We start from the raw sequence: 18,207 nt of genomic DNA on the forward strand, positions 1-18,207 counted from the left end.
CTCAGAAAGGATTCTGGAGCATTTGAGACGCAAAATAGAATGGAACTTAAGCAGCACTTAAATCTGATGCTTTGAAATACACAGATGGCAAACTTGGGTGATATTGAGGGCACCAGAGAAGGGTACCTTTTGATATGTACCACCTTTCTGTAAAGGCAATCTGGACTGCCAACAAAAAAAAACAGCTTTGGAAATGTTAAACCAGTGGGATTAGAAAGGGAAACAGTGGTGCCAGCACTGTGTAGACCTGAAATACAATGGAAATTGGAATTCTGCTGCTTCAGTGAAAGTTAACATGAGAGGTAGCCTACATTTTGGCTATAAATGTCTTAGTAATTAGGGCAGCTGTTGGAGCAGGTACTGCCTGATGGGAGCAGTGCCTAGGATTCCCTGCCCAGCTCATCCTCTGGCCTTATTGCTGCTTCTGACCAACTTCCTGGTTCATAGTTTTCCTCCCATGTCAGTGGATGAGCACTCCCCAACAACCGCCTCCAAAGCAAGTTTGCATTGTTTATACTCCTAGCACAGTCCTGTTTCCTCTGGCTCAGAACATGCATTTTTAGACTAGCATCAGCACTACACTAGCCCACAACCCCACCCCTACCCCCCAAAAAACAAACCACTGGGATATTAAAGGTAGGCCACATTCTGCAATGATTTGCTTTCCCCAAAAGCTCAACCCCTTGGATTGTCAGTTCTATTCTGTATAAAAAGTCACCAACAATTTCTTGAGCTATTTTACTGTGGCGTCATTGGATCACAGATTGAGTGATTTGCCCAATGTCACGGGGAACAAATACCAGAGCAAGAATTTGAACTCGGGCCCTGGACTCCAGCTCCAAAATCCTTTACCTGACTGGGCTTAGGTTCCCAGAAAGCTGCACAGATCTATAGCTCTGATAGGAGCACAACCCTTGCCACAGTGCCTGACCTATTGTGTTTAATAAACGCTTGTAGACTTTCCCCGGAGGTGGGAGACCGGGCTAAGGTTTCAGGGTGGATGTGGCCCCACTGTGGGGCAGGGGAGGGGAGTGGGCAGGAATTTGACTGGAGCTCCTGAAGACCAGGTCGGGAGGGGAGGGACCGGGGGGGGGGGGGGGGGGGGGGGAGATGATCTCGAAATCTGCAGAAAGTCCCCAGAGGGAAAGGAAGGGAAAACCGGGGTGATCGAGCCAGAAAATAAAAGGGGTTCCAGGCAGAGTCGTGGAGAGGTGGTAGAATCTGGTAACGGATTATCCCAATGTAAGGAGACATCCAAGAGGGCGGCCCGGCCCGCACTGGGTTGGACCTAGCAGAGCAGGTGCAGGGGAGGGGGGAGGGGGAGGGGCGGGCGCGGGGCCGCCGACAGCAGCGGCCTCCCCTTTAAGAGCCGCCGCCGCCACCGCTGCCGCCCGCAGGCCCCGCGGTTGCTGCAGGAACCTCCCCTTTAACGGCTGTCGCTGCCCAGCTCGCCCGCTCGGGCTTCTCCATCCTCCAGTCCCGGGGCCCCGGCCCACGGATCCAGGCGCTCTTGGGGAGCACACCTGGCCCGGCCCCGCCATGGTGTCCTGGATCATTTCTCGCCTGGTGGTGTGAGTAGGGGCGGGGCGGGGGCGGAGAAGGGATGCGGAGTCTTGGTGAGGGACTGGAGGGATGGGGCGGGGGGGGGGGGGGGGGGGGAATGGAGACGGGGTAATTAGGGGGCAGGTGAAAAAGGGTATCCAAGGATGGGGGTATTTAGAGGGCCGTGGGGCAGGAAGGCCCCTAGGGACATTTCAGGGTCTCAGAGGAGTCGAAAAGAAGTCATTTTCTGGGATGACCAAACCCCTCCTTTTCGAGGGGTCCTCATCCCCCCATCCCGGAGGCCTGGAGTTCTCCCACTTAGCCAAGGAGGCCTGGCAGGACTGGAATGTTTGTGCCCCTCTCTACGCTGGCCCCCTCCCCCATAGCTCATCCCCACCCAGAATGGAGAATACAAGAGGAGGGGGCTGCACTTGAGTTCCCTCCCCTCTCCCAGGCATCTCTAGGCCCTTTAGAAGCAGATGGGGTGCTTCTGGGCCGCCACTGCTTCCCTCCTGAGCATCTCCCCTGCAAGCCAGCTAGGGAAGCTGCCAGCTCTTCTCTCTCACCCTCCCTCCCTCCATCTCCCTCTCCTGTCTGTGGGTTTCGCGGAGTGCCATTAGATGGGTGGAAATCACCCCGCAAGCCCTCCCGGCAGGAAGCAGCTGAAGCAGCTGTGGGCTCCCTGGGGTGTGGGGAGGCACAGAAAGCAAGGGAAAACAGCTCCAGGGCCATCTCGATCCAGGGTTGTGACAGCATCAGTCAAGGAACGTAGTCAGGTGAGGGAAGAGATCCAGGTGGAAGATGGGCTTTGAGTGGAAAAGGCCAGCAGAAAAATTTCACCAACTAGCTCTTGGAGGGACTTCAGAGGCTCTTACAGATAAGGAAATGGAGGCCAAACAATTCTCCCATCTTGACATTGTGCCAATTTAGATTGCCCTCCATAGAACTAAATGTTGCCCTAATTTAAAAGGCATTTAGGTTTTTCGTGCAGTTAAACAGGTTCTGGACCTCAATTTAGTGAGAATTTTGGGCAGCTTATTGCTTCTGGATAGCTACCAGAAACATGCTTCCCTTGATGGGTCTGGGTCCTTCTCTGAGGGGTCCAGGGATGGCTTCCCATTTGTTTCCTCAGTGCAGCCGAGCCTGGCCAAATTCTCCTAAGGCTTACCTGAATCCTCTAGGGAATCCTCTGGGCCTTCATTCCATGTTATGTACAGAGAGCAATCTGGGGGGGGGGGAGGGGGTAGGACTTTGGACCCTGAGTAGAGAAGTTACATTTTTTCAGTTTACCTAGCTGAGCCATCCCCATACTCCTCGGAAAGATGAGTAAGCTCAGATCTAGAAAAAGGGAAGACTCATGCCTTCCAGAAGCCACAGTATGGTGGGGGCCTTGAAAAATCAGGATTGTGAGGCAGAGGAATTTGCTTCTTTTACTATACTGAAGCAGAGATGGATAGTCTCTCTTACCCCTACCCATGCCATTCCTTCTCATCTCTAAGCAGATTCCTCTGTCCCAGAATTCTTATTATTGACCAGGTCCAAGGAAAGTTCACTGATGAGAAATGTTGCCTCCCTCAGCTTAGTCAGGAGCAAGAAGGAACTAAGAGAATTAGAAAGCCCTTAATTCAACTGAATAGGCAGGACCCAGCCTCTCAGTTACCCACTTGTCCCCAGAGCTGTTAAAAAGTCAGAAAGAGAAAATGTGTTTTCTTCTTCATTCCCAGCTTTTGTGTCCTCAACTTCTCTCCCCCTAACTCATAGCCTAGAAGAAAAGGAAGAAGCAGGAGTCAAGAGAAGTCAGACACTAGATTCTACCCTTTCTTGTTAGGAGTAGTTTTTCCTTCTCCAATTACTTTTTATATTTTTTATATTTATTTATCAATGCCATTTTTCTGCCAATAGGCTCTAAACTCCTAGAGGACATGGATTTTTTTTTCTTTTTTCTTGTCTGATTTTCCAGAGCCTTGCATAGTGCCTAGCACACAATGGGCTAGGGAGCTAGAGCTAGGGGTTAGATCTATGGATTCTTATCAAGGAAACTCCCTCTCCCAAAGGTAGAATGGCACCATCCCTGCAATTTGAGGTTTTAGATTTGTCTTGTCTGTGATGATTTGTTTAGTCACAAGGCCATTGAGGGTCAGAGGGGGGATTTGAACCCAAATTTCAACACCTAATAAATGATTGTTGAATCAATGAGCTCATAGATAAATGTTTAGGGGAATCCTGAATGGTGCCTCTTCTTAGCTAGCCCTGCTTTGGTTGCCTGGGCCAGTCATTGTCCCTTTCTGTTTACCTAGCTGAGCTGTCCTTTTCCTTGCCTCCCCCCCCCCCCCCCCCCCACTGCCAGGGAAGCTAGGATACCTCAGTTCTAAAAGAAGGGAAGACATATACCTCGGGGAACCGTTCTGAGGCTTCCTCTGAAGGTCCCAGGAACAAGATCACAGTTGGTCTGTGTGGCTATGATACTCTGTTTCTTCCCCATCCATCCCCACCGCAAATGGCACCCATCCACCCGCCCAATCCTCTGCTTTCACTTATTCCAGTACACCTTCTGACAGTTCTCTTCTCTCCTAGTTTTCTTTGCCCCAGGTCCCTAGGAGGTTAACTGGCTCTTTGGTCCCTTGGACACCACCAGGGGCTTGTCATTGTGATCATTCAGCAAGCATTTATTAAGTACCTTCCATGTGTCAGAGATTGGGCTTCATAGACAAAAATGAGAGAGAACTTTCTCTCAAGGAACTTTGTTTATATTGAAGGGAAATGACATGCAGAGAAAGAGAAAAACCAGGGACAAGACCTGAGATCTCAGTGGTACCCAGGAACTCCCCAGAGAAGAAACTCCTTCTACCAGTGCATCTTGGCATCTTTGCTGCAACTTGTACTCTTAAAGACTTGCCACAGGGTGAATTCAGGTAGTGCAGTGGATAGAGGACGAGGCCTGGGGTCAAATTTGACCTCAGACAAGTCTCATCTCTAACATAGTGTCTGTGTGACCCTGGGCAAGTCACTTAACCCTTCCTGTTCTTCTGTCTTTGAACTGATACTAAGACTGAAGTTAAGGGTTTAAAAATAATGACAACAGCAAAGGGTTGCCTAGGGAATTGAAAGGTTAAGTTACTTGCCCAAGAATACACAGACACTAGAAGGGACTTGAACCTAGGACTTCTTATCTCCATGGCCACCTCTCTATCTACCATCACACTACATGGAGACATGCCTAGAGAAATGAATATAAAATATATAAAGGCAAAGCAGTGGGCAGGGGAAGGATTAACAAGTTGGGAGGAACTACAGGAATTAGTGTATATTAAACATGAACCAAGCAGGCCCCAATACCAGATTGTTTCCCTCCTCCTAGGCCTCCTACTCTCCAATAGTACCCTGTGACTCCCAAGTCCTTGGGATCATCTCAGGCCCTTTGACTGTAAAAAGGCATTGAGTTCCAGACCCAAAGGTGTCCAGTTCTATTGAAGAGCTGTCTCCTACTTTCCTCTCCTAGACAATGCCCAGGGAAGGACAGGAGCAAATGTTTTAATGTCTGGCTTTCAAGAAAAAAAGGAAGAAAGAAAGGGGGGGGACCTTGAAAATACACTTTCAAGTTTGAGTTGTATCATTAATTTTTTCTTTTTCACTTTATTAAGTCTAGACAATCTACAAAGCAATAAATCAAGCCTTAAATTGTGGTGTTTCTAAATTTCTGGGTTGTAAATTCTTTCTGAAAATTCAACCAGCTCTGTGAGTTAGTTCCAGCTGGCTCCAGCACATACCTCCTGGGACTTGGAGATGGGTATGCTGGACTGATTGTATAGAAAAGAGGAATCCTCTGGCCCCAGGGAATTGTTTCACGGGGGTTGAGCTGAGGGATGTGATCTATCTAGCTGGCAAGTCTGAGCAAAGATGGGCAGTGGCTCTGGCCCTGGCCCTCAGACTGGCTACTAGAGCACCTCCTGGCACTCTCATTCCTACCACCTACCCAGCCCCAAAGAAATATGTTGATACTTTCCCCCTGGAGCAGGGTTTTTCAGCCTTGTTTATGTCATATCTCCCTGTGGCAGTTTGGTGAAGTCTATGGAACCCTTCCCAGAATGCTATTTTTAAATGCATAAAATAGCAGAATTGCAAAGAAAACCAATTATATTGAAAAGGAATTATCAAAATATGGGTTTTTGTTTTGTTTTGTTTTGAAACCCTTACCTTTCATCTTAGAAGCAATATTAAGTATTGGTTCCAAGGCAGGAGCAGTAAGGGCAGTGATGGTAAACCTTTTGGAGACTGAGTGCCCAAACTGCAATTCTCACAACTCATGTGAGCCCTACCTTACCCCAGACAGAGGAGGGGCTGCTGGGCAAAGGGTGGGTGATGGGAGAAATGTCCTCAGGAACCTGTGAAGAGGGGGGAAGGGAGCAGCCCCCCCCCTAGCATATGTGCCATAAGTTCACCAGCACAAGGCTAGGCAATGAGAGTTAAGTGACTTGTCCAGGGTCACATAGCTAGGAAGTATCTGAGACTAGAATTGAACCCAAGAAAAATATGTTTTTAAAACAATGTCATGGATCCTAGGTTGAGAATCACACCCTGCCTGAGAAGATCCCAGAAGATCTTTCTGCTCCTGTAGATCCCTAGGCAGAAGCTGTTGGGAAGGGAGGCTTGTGGTCGTTGAAGAAGGGCTTCAGCTGGGCTGGGAATCACAATGATTGTCTCTGCCTCTCCCCAGGCTGATCTTTGGCACACTCTACCCAGCTTACTCATCCTATAAGGCGGTCAAGACAAAAAATGTGAAGGAATATGTGAGTGCATGGGGCTCCCACCTCCCACGTGGGGGGTGAGGATGACCCTCGGGGCCAGAGTGGGACGGGGAACTGGGGATGGGGAAGGTGTGACCCTCATGACTCCTCCCACACCCACACGTCCTGCTGTGCCCACAGGTGAAATGGATGATGTATTGGATAGTATTTGCCTTCTTCACCACTGCTGAGACCCTCACCGATATTGTGCTGTCCTGGTGAGCACTGCCCCCACCCGGATGTTCCCAAACCCCCTTCCCAATATTCTTCAGGCTCCCTTACATAAAGAATCCCACCCATCTACCCCGGCTCTCTGGAGGCAGACAGATGATGGAGCCTCTACAGTCACTTTAGGAAAATTTTCTGGAGCTCCTGTACTCAGTACAAGCCCTCATCACCTTCCTTTTCTTACTATAACAATAATAATGGTCATTTCATGTTTGCATTAGCATTTTATGCTTCTCCAAACCCTTTTAGATCCTTCAATAGATCATTATAACTGCCTTGAGAGATTATGCAGGGCAAGAATTATTACTGCCATTAGACAGGTAAAGATACTGAGACTCAGAAAGGATAAATTACTCAGAAGAAACATGTTACAGTGGGGAAAAAAGGAAAGAATTGAACATTTATTAAGCACCGACTGTGTGCCAGGCACTGTGCTGTAACAATTCTCTCATTTAATATAATTTTTAAACCCTTATCTTCTGTCTTAGAATCAATTCTAAGTATCAGTTCTAAGGCAGAAGTACAGTAAGGACTAGGCAGTGGGGGTTAAGTGACTTTCCCAGAGTCACATGGCTAGGAAGTGTCTAAGGCCAGATTTTAATCCATCTCCAGGCTTTCTCTATCCATTAAGCCACCCACCTGCCCTTCATTTAATCTTCATAACATCCCTGGGAGGCAGGTACTATTAATATTCTCATTTTGCAGATGAGAAAACTGAGGCAGACAAAGGTTATGTGACTTGCCCGGGGCCATATAGTAGTTTGTACTAAGGCTGTATTTGAACTCAGATCTCCTTGACCACAGGCCATAGGATTTTATCCATTAGACCACTTGACTGCCTTCTATACACTCTAACAGCCTTTAGAAAAAAGCATTGAGGGGCAGCTAGGTGTGTCAGAGGATGTAGAGCAAGGCCTGGAGGCAGCAGGTCTTGGGCTCAAATATGACCTCAGATATTTCTTAGCTGTATGACCCTGGGCAAGTCACTTGACCCCCACTGCCTAGCCCTTACCACTCTTCTGCCTTGGAACTGGAACTTAGTATTGATTCTAAGTGAGAAAGTAAGATTTTCTTTTTTTTTTTTAAGAGCAACAAACCTAAAGTTAGATGCCTAGACTCAAAGCCTCCCTCTGAAAATTTACTACGTATACAAATTACTACTTTGGCAAGTCACTTCACACACCCCAGCCTCAGTTTTCTCATCTGTAAAACAAGAAGGTTGAACTACATAGTTTCTGAGTCCTTTCTAGGGCTGGCACTAGGATGATATGAATTGCAGGCCCTCAGAAATAGCTCATACCTGTCCAACAATCTTCACTACTACAGTCTTCCCAACATGTAGCTATGCTGCCTCCACAAGAACCCCCAATGTTGGGTAAACACACTACTCCCTACATCAAGGCAAGTCAACAAGCATTGAAGAAGCACCTCCTGTCCTCGGCATTTGCTAGCCATTGGGGGCACAAAGAAAGACAGGCAAAAACAGGCCTGATCTCAAGGAACTCCTCATAGGTGAGTGGGACTTTCCCAGAAACAACGAGCAAGCTCTCTAAATTGGAGATAGCCATAGAGGAATGAACTAGAACTAAGGAAGCCTGGGAAAGGCTTCTGGCCAAAGGTGGGACTTTAGAAAGAGACTTGAAGAAACTGAGGGGGACCCAGGATATGGAAATGAGGAGGGAAAGGGTTCCTAGCTTGGGGGCAGTCCGTGAAATGCAGAGACTGGAGATAAAGCTGGTCTACAAAATTAGCCAGGAGGTCAGTGTTGCTGGATTGTGGAGTTCATGAAGAGGAGTAGCTGTAAGAGAACTAGAAAAGAATGGAAGGGCAAGATTATGAAGAGCTTTAAAAGCCAGAGAATCTTCTATTTGATCCTGGAGGCAATAGAAAGCCAGCAGTTTGTTGAATTGGGGAAGGAGGGTGTGTCTGTGTCTGTGTCTGTGTGTGCGAACATGCTAGCTAGAGAGCAGGGCTTTAGGTACACCCATTGGATAGCCAGGGGAGGATAGCCTGGAGGAACAGAGACCTGACTCAGGGGAGACCCACCAGTCAGATATTGAAGTCATCAGTGTGCAAAGTGATAGGGCCTGGAACAGTGGTGGAAGAATCAGAGGAGAGAAGGGAGCATAGATCAGAGATGTTACAAAGGAAAAATCAACAGCCCTTGGTGCCTGATTTGCTCTGGGGGGAAGAGCCAAGGAGGACACCTAGGTTGTGAGCCTGGATGACTGATGAGATCACCAAGGGAAATAGTTATAGAGGACAGAGCCTAGGGGAGACACCCATGATTAGTGGATGCCTACTAAATGAAAATCCAGCAAAGGAGACCAAAACAGGCAATCAGATAGGTGGGCAGAGAACCAGGAGAGCAGGGTCATGAAAATGTAGAGAATAAAATATCAAAAAGAAGAGGGTAATGTCAAAAAGCTGCAGAGAGGTCAAGAAGGATAAGAATTGAGAAAAGGCCATTGCATTTGGTGATTGTGAGATCACTGATAACTTTGGAGAAAGAAGTTTGAGTTGAATGATGAGATCAGTCATCAAACTTTTAAGTACCTAATGGGTACCAGGCTCTATGCTAAATGCTGGGAATAGAAAATACAAAAAGTGGCAAAAGATAGGCCTTGCCTTCAAGGAGCTCACAATCTAATGTTGGAAACAGATATGTACAAACAAACTGTACACAGGATGAATAGGAAAGAATTAAGAGAAGGAAGGCATTAGAATTAAGAGGAGTTACAAAAGTCTTCCTGTAGAATATAGGATTTTAGTTGGGACTTCAAGGAAGCCAACAAGATTAGTAATCAGAATGGAGGAGGGAAAGCATATCAGGCATTGGATAGCCAGAGAAAATGCCAAGAGCCTAAAGATTAGGTGACTTATTTGTGGAACAGCCAAGAGATCAATGGCAAAGGATCAAAGGGTATGTGATAGGAAATAAGGCAGGAGAAGACTAGAAAGGTAGAATCAGGACTAGGTTAAGAAGGGCTTTGAACACCAAACAGTAGTTTGCATTTTATCCTTGAGGTTATAAGAACTTTACTAAGCAGGGGATGATGAGGCTAGATCTGCACGTTAGGAAAATCATTTAGGTGACTTGAATGAAGGGTGAATTGGGCTGGGGAAACACTTGTGCTAAGTAGACCCACCATTGGGCTATTAATAATAGTCCAGACATGAGCTGACCAGGGCCTGCACTAAAGTGGTGGCAGTGTCAGAGGAGAGATGAGGAGGATAGTGAGGAGTCAAGGATAACTACTAGGTCATGAGTCTGAGGGACCATGGGTTTGATGTTGCCCTCTCCTATAATAGGGAAGGGAGAAGGTAGGAAAGATTTAAGAAGATAATTAGATCAGTTTTAGACACAGTAAGTTTAATATGTCTATGAGACACTTATTTTGAGATGTCTGAAAAGCAATTGGAGGTTAGCAGAAAAGTTGAAGAAGGATTAGTAGATTTGGGAATCCTCAGCATAGAGATGGTAATTAAATCCATGAGATCTGATGTGTTATCACCAAGTGAAGTAGTATGTAGGGAATAGAGCAGAGAACTGAGTTCAGACCTCTTTGGGATACCTACAGTTGAGAGAGTGAAGATGCAGCAAAGGAGACTGACTGAGAAGGAATGATCTAATGGTTGAGAGGATAACCAGGAGAAAACAATATCCTGAAAAACAAGAGGAGAGGATGATCCATAATGTCAAAGGTTGAGGAGAGGTCAAGGAGAATGAGGTTTGGGAAATCACTATTGGATTTAGCAACTAAGATCATTAGTAACTTTAGAGAGAACAGTTTCAGTGGAATGATAAGATCAGAAGCCAGATTAGACAGTGACAGAAGGGAGGGAGAGCGAAGGCACCAGTTGTAGACAGATTTTTAAGAGGAGGTTGGCTACAGAGGGCAGAAGAGGTATAGGATGATAATTATTAACAGGGATAGAAGGATCAAGTGAGAGTTTTTCCAGGATTGGGGAGATACATAGGCATTTTTATAAGCAACAGAGAATGAATCAGTTGAGAGGGAGATATTGTAAACAAGTGAAAGAGGGGAAATAATAGAATGTCATTGGATTTGTTGAGCAGACAAAGAGTAAGATCACCTCATCATGTGAAGCAGAGTTCACCTTAAATAGCCTCAATTTTTTTTTCTATAAAACATGAGGCAAATTCCTCAGTTGGAAGAATGGGAGGAAAAAAGGAGGCCATAAGAGGTTTGAGGAAAGTTGAAAAAGTTTGAAAGAGAAACTCTAAGTGGTTAGGGTGTTTGAGGAAGAATCAGTGTGTACATCAAAGTTTTCTAGTATAAGGGCATAAGTTGGGGAGAAAAGTTGTAAGCCATGTACTGTATGTTTTGAGAAAGGAAGAGGAGTGACTTAGAATCAATAGCATCTTTTTTGGGTGATAGAGATGAAGAACATCAGCTTCAAAGGAGAGGTTACTGAATGATAGGGGTAGGGAGAAAACTTTGATGAGGCAATAGGGAGCAAGAAATAGTCAATGGTCAGTAATATGAGGGGAATGTATAGCCAGTCCCTGGGAAAGGTAGCCAGGGAGGCTATGTTATTAGGGAGAAGCCCAGTTTCACTGATAGCTAAAAGATAGAAGGAATGAAAGAGCTAACAATTTATGATGAAGGGAAGTTTGCTGCCTATGGAATAGGCATTCCAGAGAATACAGTGGAAGGGGAGGTTAGTGTTTGGCAGTTAGGGATGGGAATAAGGAATTGGGTGGTGGGGAGTTTGGATGATGGCCTACTGGGGTTCAGAATCCCTGAAGAAGTTTAAGTTGAATGATGACATAGAAGCCAGAGTGCAGAGAGTTAAGAAAAGAATGAGAAGTAAAGGAAAGGGAGTCTTCAGTTATAGACCATTTTCTCAAGAAGTTTAACCATGAAAGAGAAGATGCTAACTAATGAGGAAGGTCACCTCAAGTGAGAGTTTTGAGCAGGAAAGGAGACAGGGAGACTGCCAATGAAGGAGAAAGAAGAAGGGAGAGCAATTTGCTGGAGAAGAGGAGAAAGAGTGGGATTGCTTATGCGTGAACACAAGCTTGTCTTGGCAAAGAGAAGGGATAAGAGATAGAGATGAAGGAAGAAATAGTGGCAGAAGGCATCCAACATCCATGTTATTTGAAATGAGAAGATGGGGAAAAGAGGAAACTCTCATTCAAAGGCCTCCATGAAAAAGGACAAGGTTCTCAGCAGAGACAGGGTGAAGGGAAGGGGAACTCTGAAGGTTTGAGGGGGTGGACCTAGTTGAGTTTATGTAACATTTGTGGATCCAATCTCTAGCTTAATTCAACAGCACACGAATAGAAGTGAGGGTATCAGACAGAGGAAGTAATCCAAGGCTAAGACTCGGTAGGGCAAAATCATCAACAGGCTAAAGGGGCCAAGGACTAAAGAAAGGAGGACAGGGTAAAGTTGAAGTGATTCACCAAGGAATCATTCAGGCAGCAGGGAGAGTGTAGTCAGTGTAGCGCTGATTGCCTGGAAAAGGCTTTCTGAGGAGAGAGGGGTGATCACAGTAAGAAGGAAGGCCCAAGTGGCCAATTCTACTTTTGGACAGCTTTAACTGCTAATGATAATAGCTAGCATTTAGAAAAGGCTTTAAAGTTTGCAATACATCTGTTATCTCATAAAACCCTGAGAGATCAGCTATTCTTATCCCTAATTTACAAATGAGAAAACTAGGGCCGAGAGAGGTTGCCCAGGGTTACACTGGGTTACATCTGAGTTAGGATTTGAACTCAAGTCTTCCTGAGTCCACTTCTGTTCACTATGCCACCAAGCTGCTAGGTCAAGCCCCAGGCTTCAGTCTTTGCAGCCTCTACCGGATGCTCCTAGTTCTACCTTCTGAGGCCCAACAAAACAAGTCTGATGCCTCTCCTTCATGACAGCCTTCCAGATGCTTGAAGGGGACTTGCCCAAGGCCACATAGCAATTGGAGATGGAAGGAAGGCTAGATCCCAGGTTACCTGGCGCCATATCAAGGGCTCTCTCCACTCTCCAACATTTTAATGCATGTCTTGGCTTCCTCCCAGGTTCCCTTTCTACTTTGAGCTGAAAATTGCCTTTGTGATCTGGTTGCTGTCTCCATATACCAAGGGCTCCAGTGTGCTCTATCGGAAGTTTGTGCATCCCACACTCTCCAACAAGGAGAAGGTTTGACCCTGTTGACTTTCCCTTCCCCCTTTCATCCCCATGGACCTGCTCTCCTGAGTCATTGTCCAAGATGGGAGAGGGAGAGAGGGGAGCTCTGTGGAACCCCTGGGAGCCACTGCATGAGCCAGCAGCCTCAGGGGGCTGAGGCATGCAGAGTGGCTCTCCACGGGGGCCCTAGCCATTGTCCCTGGGTGGGTCGTGGAGGCAAGGGCTCCATAACTCAGGACGGGACCTCTCATCCGCCTTCCCTCTCCCCTGCTGCAGGAAATTGATGAATACATCACCCAGGCCCGGGACAAGAGCTACGAGACCATGATGAGGGTGGGCAAAAGGGGCTTGAACCTGGCGGCCAATGCTGCAGTCACTGCAGCCACCAAGGTAATGGAGGGACAGCGGTCAGGACGTGGGCTCTTGGAGCCTGGAGCTTCTGCCCTCTCCAGATGTGGGAGCATTTCCCCAGATGGCCCCTCTCCATAATGCCTCCTAAACACCATCAACTTAACTCTTACTCTTCTCTCCCAATGGGCTCTCTGAGGAAAGTTTGTGCCCCATCTCAGTGAGCATGTCTTTTGGAGGACTTTCCCTCCCTGAGCACGTGTGTATCCCCTGCACAGGGCCAGGGAGTGTTGTCAGAAAAGCTGAGAAGCTTCAGCATGCAAGACCTGACGCTGATCCGAGATGACGAAGCCTTGCCCCTGCATGGCCCTGATGCCCGCCTCCGATCCTCAGCCAGTGGCCTCCTGGATCCCATTGAAGACTTGGGTAGTACCTGGCAGGGCTGGAAGGAGCTGTGGGGAAAAGTGAAGGGGGTGGCACCCAGGTTGTAGAGAAGCCCTCCAGTCAGAGAGGAAGGGCAAGAGAGGGCCAGGGCCAGAGGGGCTGCAAGGAGATGAGCCTCACGTGTGTGGGGGTGGGGTGGGGGGAGGCTCCTAGAATGGTGCCTTAGTTTCCCCCAGGAGCCTATCTTCCCCCTTGCTTCCAGCCTCACTTTGCCTTTCCCCAGATGACGCTGGCCTGAGCCTCCGGTCCTCAAGTGGGAGCCAGTCAGACACACGAACAGAGGCCTCTGAAGATGACTTGGGGGACAAGACTGCTAAGCGGGTCAAATCAATCAAGAAAGTGCCAAAAACTGAGGTGAGGCCCAGGGACCTTTGGCTACCCCACCCCCTACCCTTAAAGCCCCATCCTGGGCCTTTCTGACTTCAGTTCAGGTCCCAGCATGGAGCCAAGGGAAAGGGAAAAGGCCATGAGGAAAATCCTACCTCCCCAGAGCTAAACCCAGTCCTTCCCCTACAGCCAGTCCTCAAGACACTGAAGACCCGCCCCAAGAAGAAGCCTACAAGTGGGGGGGAGACAGCCTGATGTGAGCCTCCGTCCTGCCACCTCTGCACAGAGACCCTAGAACAGAACAGCCGCTGCTTCCTAGATTGAGGGGGCCCCAGGGTGAGGGCAACTCCGGGGGTCTGTGTCCTCAGGCATGCCCTCATGGGAGCCACCCCTGCCCCTGCCCCTGCCCCTGCCCCTGCCCCTTTCTCTCCCTGAGCAAGTGAGAGGACCTCGATGTGAGATGCTGCCTGTGGGAGGCGTCTGACCAGGGCTGGTGGGCAGGTCTGGGACTTATTTATAGTAAGATGACTGGAGGCAGGCTTTTTCTTACTTTGGACCACTGGTTTGGGAACACTTGGGCCAAGACTGGGGAAGGGAGGGAATGGAGGGGGTTGTTCCGCTGCCCCCTTAGAATGACAGCATTTGGGGCCTTTTGGGTTGGAGGCTTGACAGTTGAAGGACGTGTGCGTCTGTGTGTGTGTCTGTCTGTCTCTAGGACAAAGCCACATCAGGGAATCCATTAGAGCATCTCTCCTTTGTCTCTGTCCTTCTAGCCTTCCTTCTTGAGCGACCCCACCACCACCACCACCACCACCACCACCACCACCACCACCACCACCACCACTTCAACCCACTTAGTGCCTTGCTGGATGCCATGGCATGCTATGGGGGGAGGGGCTGAGGGCCTTACCTCACAGATCCTGCCCCTCCTCCCCATCCCTGTTTTTATTAGACTTGGCTGCCCCTTGTCCTCGGGTTGATGGAGACTGGCAGAAATACGGGATGGTGGGCCCCTAGAAAACTTCTCCTCCTCCACTGAAAGTGGAGAGAGTAAGGACACTTGGACATAAAGCCTCTAGAGTGAAAGGGATGAAGAGAAGGAGCAATTTCCCACTGAAAGCCCTCACTAATAGTAGCCCATGGGGTTTGTTTTGTGGTGTTTTGGGGGGGATGAGGGAGATCTGGGCCTCCCTGAATCAACCCTTTGCTTTGCTCTCCTCCCAGAGGCCATTTCCTTGAATAATCCCTCTTTTCCTCCCCTTTTCCTTCTCAACTCTCCCCCTCCCCAGTTTCTATTCATCTAGTTCCTTGGATGGGGGGTGGGGGAGAAGAATCCCTTGGGACATTTGGAGAAGCCCAATAACAGAGACTGACTTGGGCATGGGGTGGGAGGGTGGAAGATCCATGAGTGAATAGAGGGCCTGAGCAATTGTGTGTGTGTGTGTGATGGCTTTAAGTGGGAATCCTTGCATGGGGCAGGACAAAGACAGTATGTGTTTTTGCCAGGACACATGCATGTCCCAGTTATGTGCTCTCGTCCTGAGCTGGGAAGAGGAAGAAGGCACTTGGATTGTGTATTTACACACACGCACATGCTGCTCTTTGGGTCTGGGACTTTTATCTCTGGGTCTCTCGGGTTCAACCATTGTCTTCCCATTGTCTTCGTATCTGTGGGCAGGAATCCCCATGTTTTTTCCTACCCCCTTCCGCTTCATCCCAGTGGTGGGGTCAGCCATAGAGTTGGTGCTCCCCCAAAGTCCAGGAATTCTTATTCTAGTTGCCATGGGTTCATCCCCAAACCTACCCCGACACCCCACCACAGCCCCAGCTCCTATTTGCCCATAGGGGAATTATGAGGTTGGCATGAGAAGGGCAGGAGGCCTTCCCAAGTTCTGACCACTGTGCTGACTTCCCCTCTCATCTCTGCAAGCTCATTCCTACTAGAGTTCTATTGGGAAGGAGAGAACAGGGAGCTGAGACTCCTAGGGGACCCTTATCCATAGAAGGAGCTGGTAATGGGAGCAAGGCGTGGATTTGTGGAGCCTCTCCCTTCCTTCCCTGCCCTAAATTTAACTTTTAGCTCTTGCCTATCCTTTTCCCCAGAAGAGTTTATACTGAACTGACCCCAGGCCAGGAGGATTTTAAAAATTCTATCCTAGGTCTCCCAGAGGTAGAGTCAGTTGGGGAGCATGTGTGTATATATAAATATATGTGTATGTATGTATGTATGTGTGTGCATGTGGTGTGTGTGTTCATGCATCCAGGGAACTGAAGGAAGGAAAGGCTTGTGGAGGGAGAGCTTGGACCCTTGGCCATGGGATGAACCAATAAACTAAAATTGGGCACCTTGTTGTCTCTTTGTTCCCCAGCCCAAAAGGAAGGGATGGTGAAGGCAGGCTTGGGGAGAAAAGCAATGATTGTCCTGTAATTGAGTCTGGGTATGTAGGCCAGAGGAAAGACAAGGGGAACCAACTCTGCTCCCCAACTCAAACACCCCTAGTCAGGTCTTCCCCAAGAAGATAACAAATGGTCATCTTTGGGGCCATGTTTGATGGGCCCAGCCTTGGAGAAAGCAGCTTATTGGGCCCCACCTAGGTTCACTGATACACAGCAAGCCTGGAGGAACTGAGCTGTTTGGTCCATATCAATGACCAAACAGACCCCAAGGAGAAATGTGCAATGCGGAACACATGACGCTAGAGAGTGGTTATGACACATCTAAGAGGTGATCCACTTATTCTCATCTCCTGAGACCTAGATGTGCAGCAGGAGGGATTTAAGTCAGATATCATGAGGACTATTCAAGAATGAAGGAAAGTGGGACAACTAGGTGGCTCGGTGGATAAAGGGCCGGGAGGTCCAGATTGGCCTCAGATACTTCCTAGCTATGTGACTCTGGGCAAGTCACTTAACCCCAGTGGCCTAGCCCTTATCTCTCTTCTGCCTCAGAACTGATACTTAATATTGATTTTAAAACAAGGGAAGTGAGTCCCTGAAACAGATTGTCTAGGGAATTGCAACAGTCTCTCCTCTGGTATGTACAAAGGAATCTCCCCATTTCCCTCCCCCAAGGGGGGGAGACATGTCAGAGAGAGGGCAGGAGGGCAAGGCTGGCAGTGGGAATGCTGAGGCAGCGCAGCTCTCAAATGGCTACAGCTGAAATTCTAAGAACAAAGACCAAAACCTCTGGGAGGCCCTGCTGGTGGGAGGGCATTGGAAAAGCAGGCCATGGGGCAAAGGGAGGCAGGGCCTTCATGTCCAGAATGTCCTGGGACAGGAGGAGAGAGACACCCGTGGGAAATGAGCCCAGGAACATCTAGAGCTAGAACTGAGAATGAAGTCCAGAGAGAAAGATGGGTGTGAAGAGAAAGGAGAAGAGTTGGGGTAGGGCCATTGGGCAGAGTTAGAATCTCATTCCCTCCAACCCCAGCTGATTGGGAGGGAAATGGGAGGCTGTAGGTAAAGCCAGAGAGGCAGTGGGAATACTGAAGGCCCAGAACAGGAAGAAGCTGAAGAGGACAGAGTTAGGCCTAGAGCATGGAGAACAACAGGGGAAGATGGGCTTGGGACTGGAGTAGGGGACAGACAGATGAGAGAGAAGCAGATGATAAGGAAATATAAACCCGGGGGAGGGGAAACAGTGAGCAAGATGGAGGCAATGGGGGTTTGGAGGGAAAGAACGGTCAGAGGAGGCGGCCCCAGGAGATAACTAAGCTATGGGTCTAGAAAGAAGGGACAGAGACACCTTTCCCTGGGGCCAGGAGCAGGTCCAGACAGAATGGGGCTCAATTGGGCTGTGGAGACACCCCAAAAGAGAAGGAAAAGCCAACAGGAAAGGGGACCCAGAGCTAGAAAAGGAAGAGAGGTGGGGAAGAAAATTGGGTCCTGAGGGAGTCATCCTGGGAAGGGAACCTTGGAAAGGATTTTGGCATAAGAAGCAAAAATCTTGTTGGAGGGAATGGGTGGGATAAAAACCTAGAAATAGGGAAACATTCAAAACAGGTTTTGGGCTTTGGTCTAAAGGAGATAAAGAATGAGGACTGTAAATATCAGAAAAGAGAAGATAAGAGCAGTGGTTAAGGCAGGGACAGTGGAGTGGGGTGCCCTTTTCACTATTATCTGAGGTTGTAATCAGAGACAGCACCTTTTCCTCTGGAAGCCTAGTGGGGAGAGACCTCCCAACAGGGCCAGACAGAGGAGATTGGGGAAGAACAACAGAAAAGAAATGGAGAAATTCTCCACAAGGCCTCTCAGGATTACCAGGACCTGCCCTTCAGAACGTCACACACACTAATTCCAGAGCATCAGGAGAGACTTTCCCAGTTTCCTCAGTTATTTAGAATGGGCAGGGAAGTTTTCTCACCTAAGCTATGCTGAGAGGAATT

General features: G+C 48.3%; 1 protein-coding gene across 4 annotated transcripts; it reads left to right on the forward strand.

Annotated features, from left to right (window-relative positions):
• The first annotated feature begins 1,065 nt into the window (after window positions 1-1,065).
• On the forward strand, window positions 1,066-16,167 carry REEP2 (receptor accessory protein 2). Of its 4 annotated transcripts, none has more exons than XR_008915110.1 (9): window positions 1,354-1,571; window positions 6,257-6,329; window positions 6,468-6,544; window positions 12,595-12,715; window positions 12,980-13,093; window positions 13,330-13,477; window positions 13,698-13,849; window positions 14,012-14,158; window positions 14,596-16,167. XR_008915110.1 is itself a non-coding variant. In XM_056811362.1 (8 exons), the coding sequence occupies exons 1-8, from the start codon at window positions 1,540-1,542 to the stop codon at window positions 14,075-14,077; spliced, it is 762 nt and encodes a 253-aa protein (XP_056667340.1). In that variant the 5' UTR covers window positions 1,066-1,539; the 3' UTR covers window positions 14,078-16,167. The 4 variants fall into 4 exon arrangements, 2 of the variants coding, with proteins under 2 accessions (XP_056667340.1, XP_056667339.1); XR_008915111.1 differs by having other exon boundaries at window positions 1,361-1,571; window positions 13,719-13,849; XM_056811362.1 differs by having other exon boundaries at window positions 1,066-1,571; window positions 13,719-13,849; window positions 14,012-16,167.
• The last annotated feature ends 2,040 nt before the right edge of the window (window positions 16,168-18,207 follow it).

The sequence above is a fragment of the Monodelphis domestica genome, chromosome 1 (assembly GCF_027887165.1).
Source record: "Monodelphis domestica isolate mMonDom1 chromosome 1, mMonDom1.pri, whole genome shotgun sequence".
Taxonomy (NCBI): domain Eukaryota; kingdom Metazoa; phylum Chordata; class Mammalia; order Didelphimorphia; family Didelphidae; genus Monodelphis; species Monodelphis domestica.

Excerpts from the sequence above, each read along its gene's own strand:
- REEP2 (XM_056811361.1), top strand. The coding sequence starts at position 1,540 with ATGGTGTCCTGGATCATTTCTCGCCTGGTGGT. Across the intron at positions 1,572-6,256 it reads ATCATTTCTCGCCTGGTGGT|GCTGATCTTTGGCACACTCT; the intron begins GTGAGTAGGGGC and ends GCCTCTCCCCAG. Across the intron at positions 13,850-14,011 it reads AGAAAGTGCCAAAAACTGAG|CCAGTCCTCAAGACACTGAA; the intron begins GTGAGGCCCAGG and ends CTTCCCCTACAG.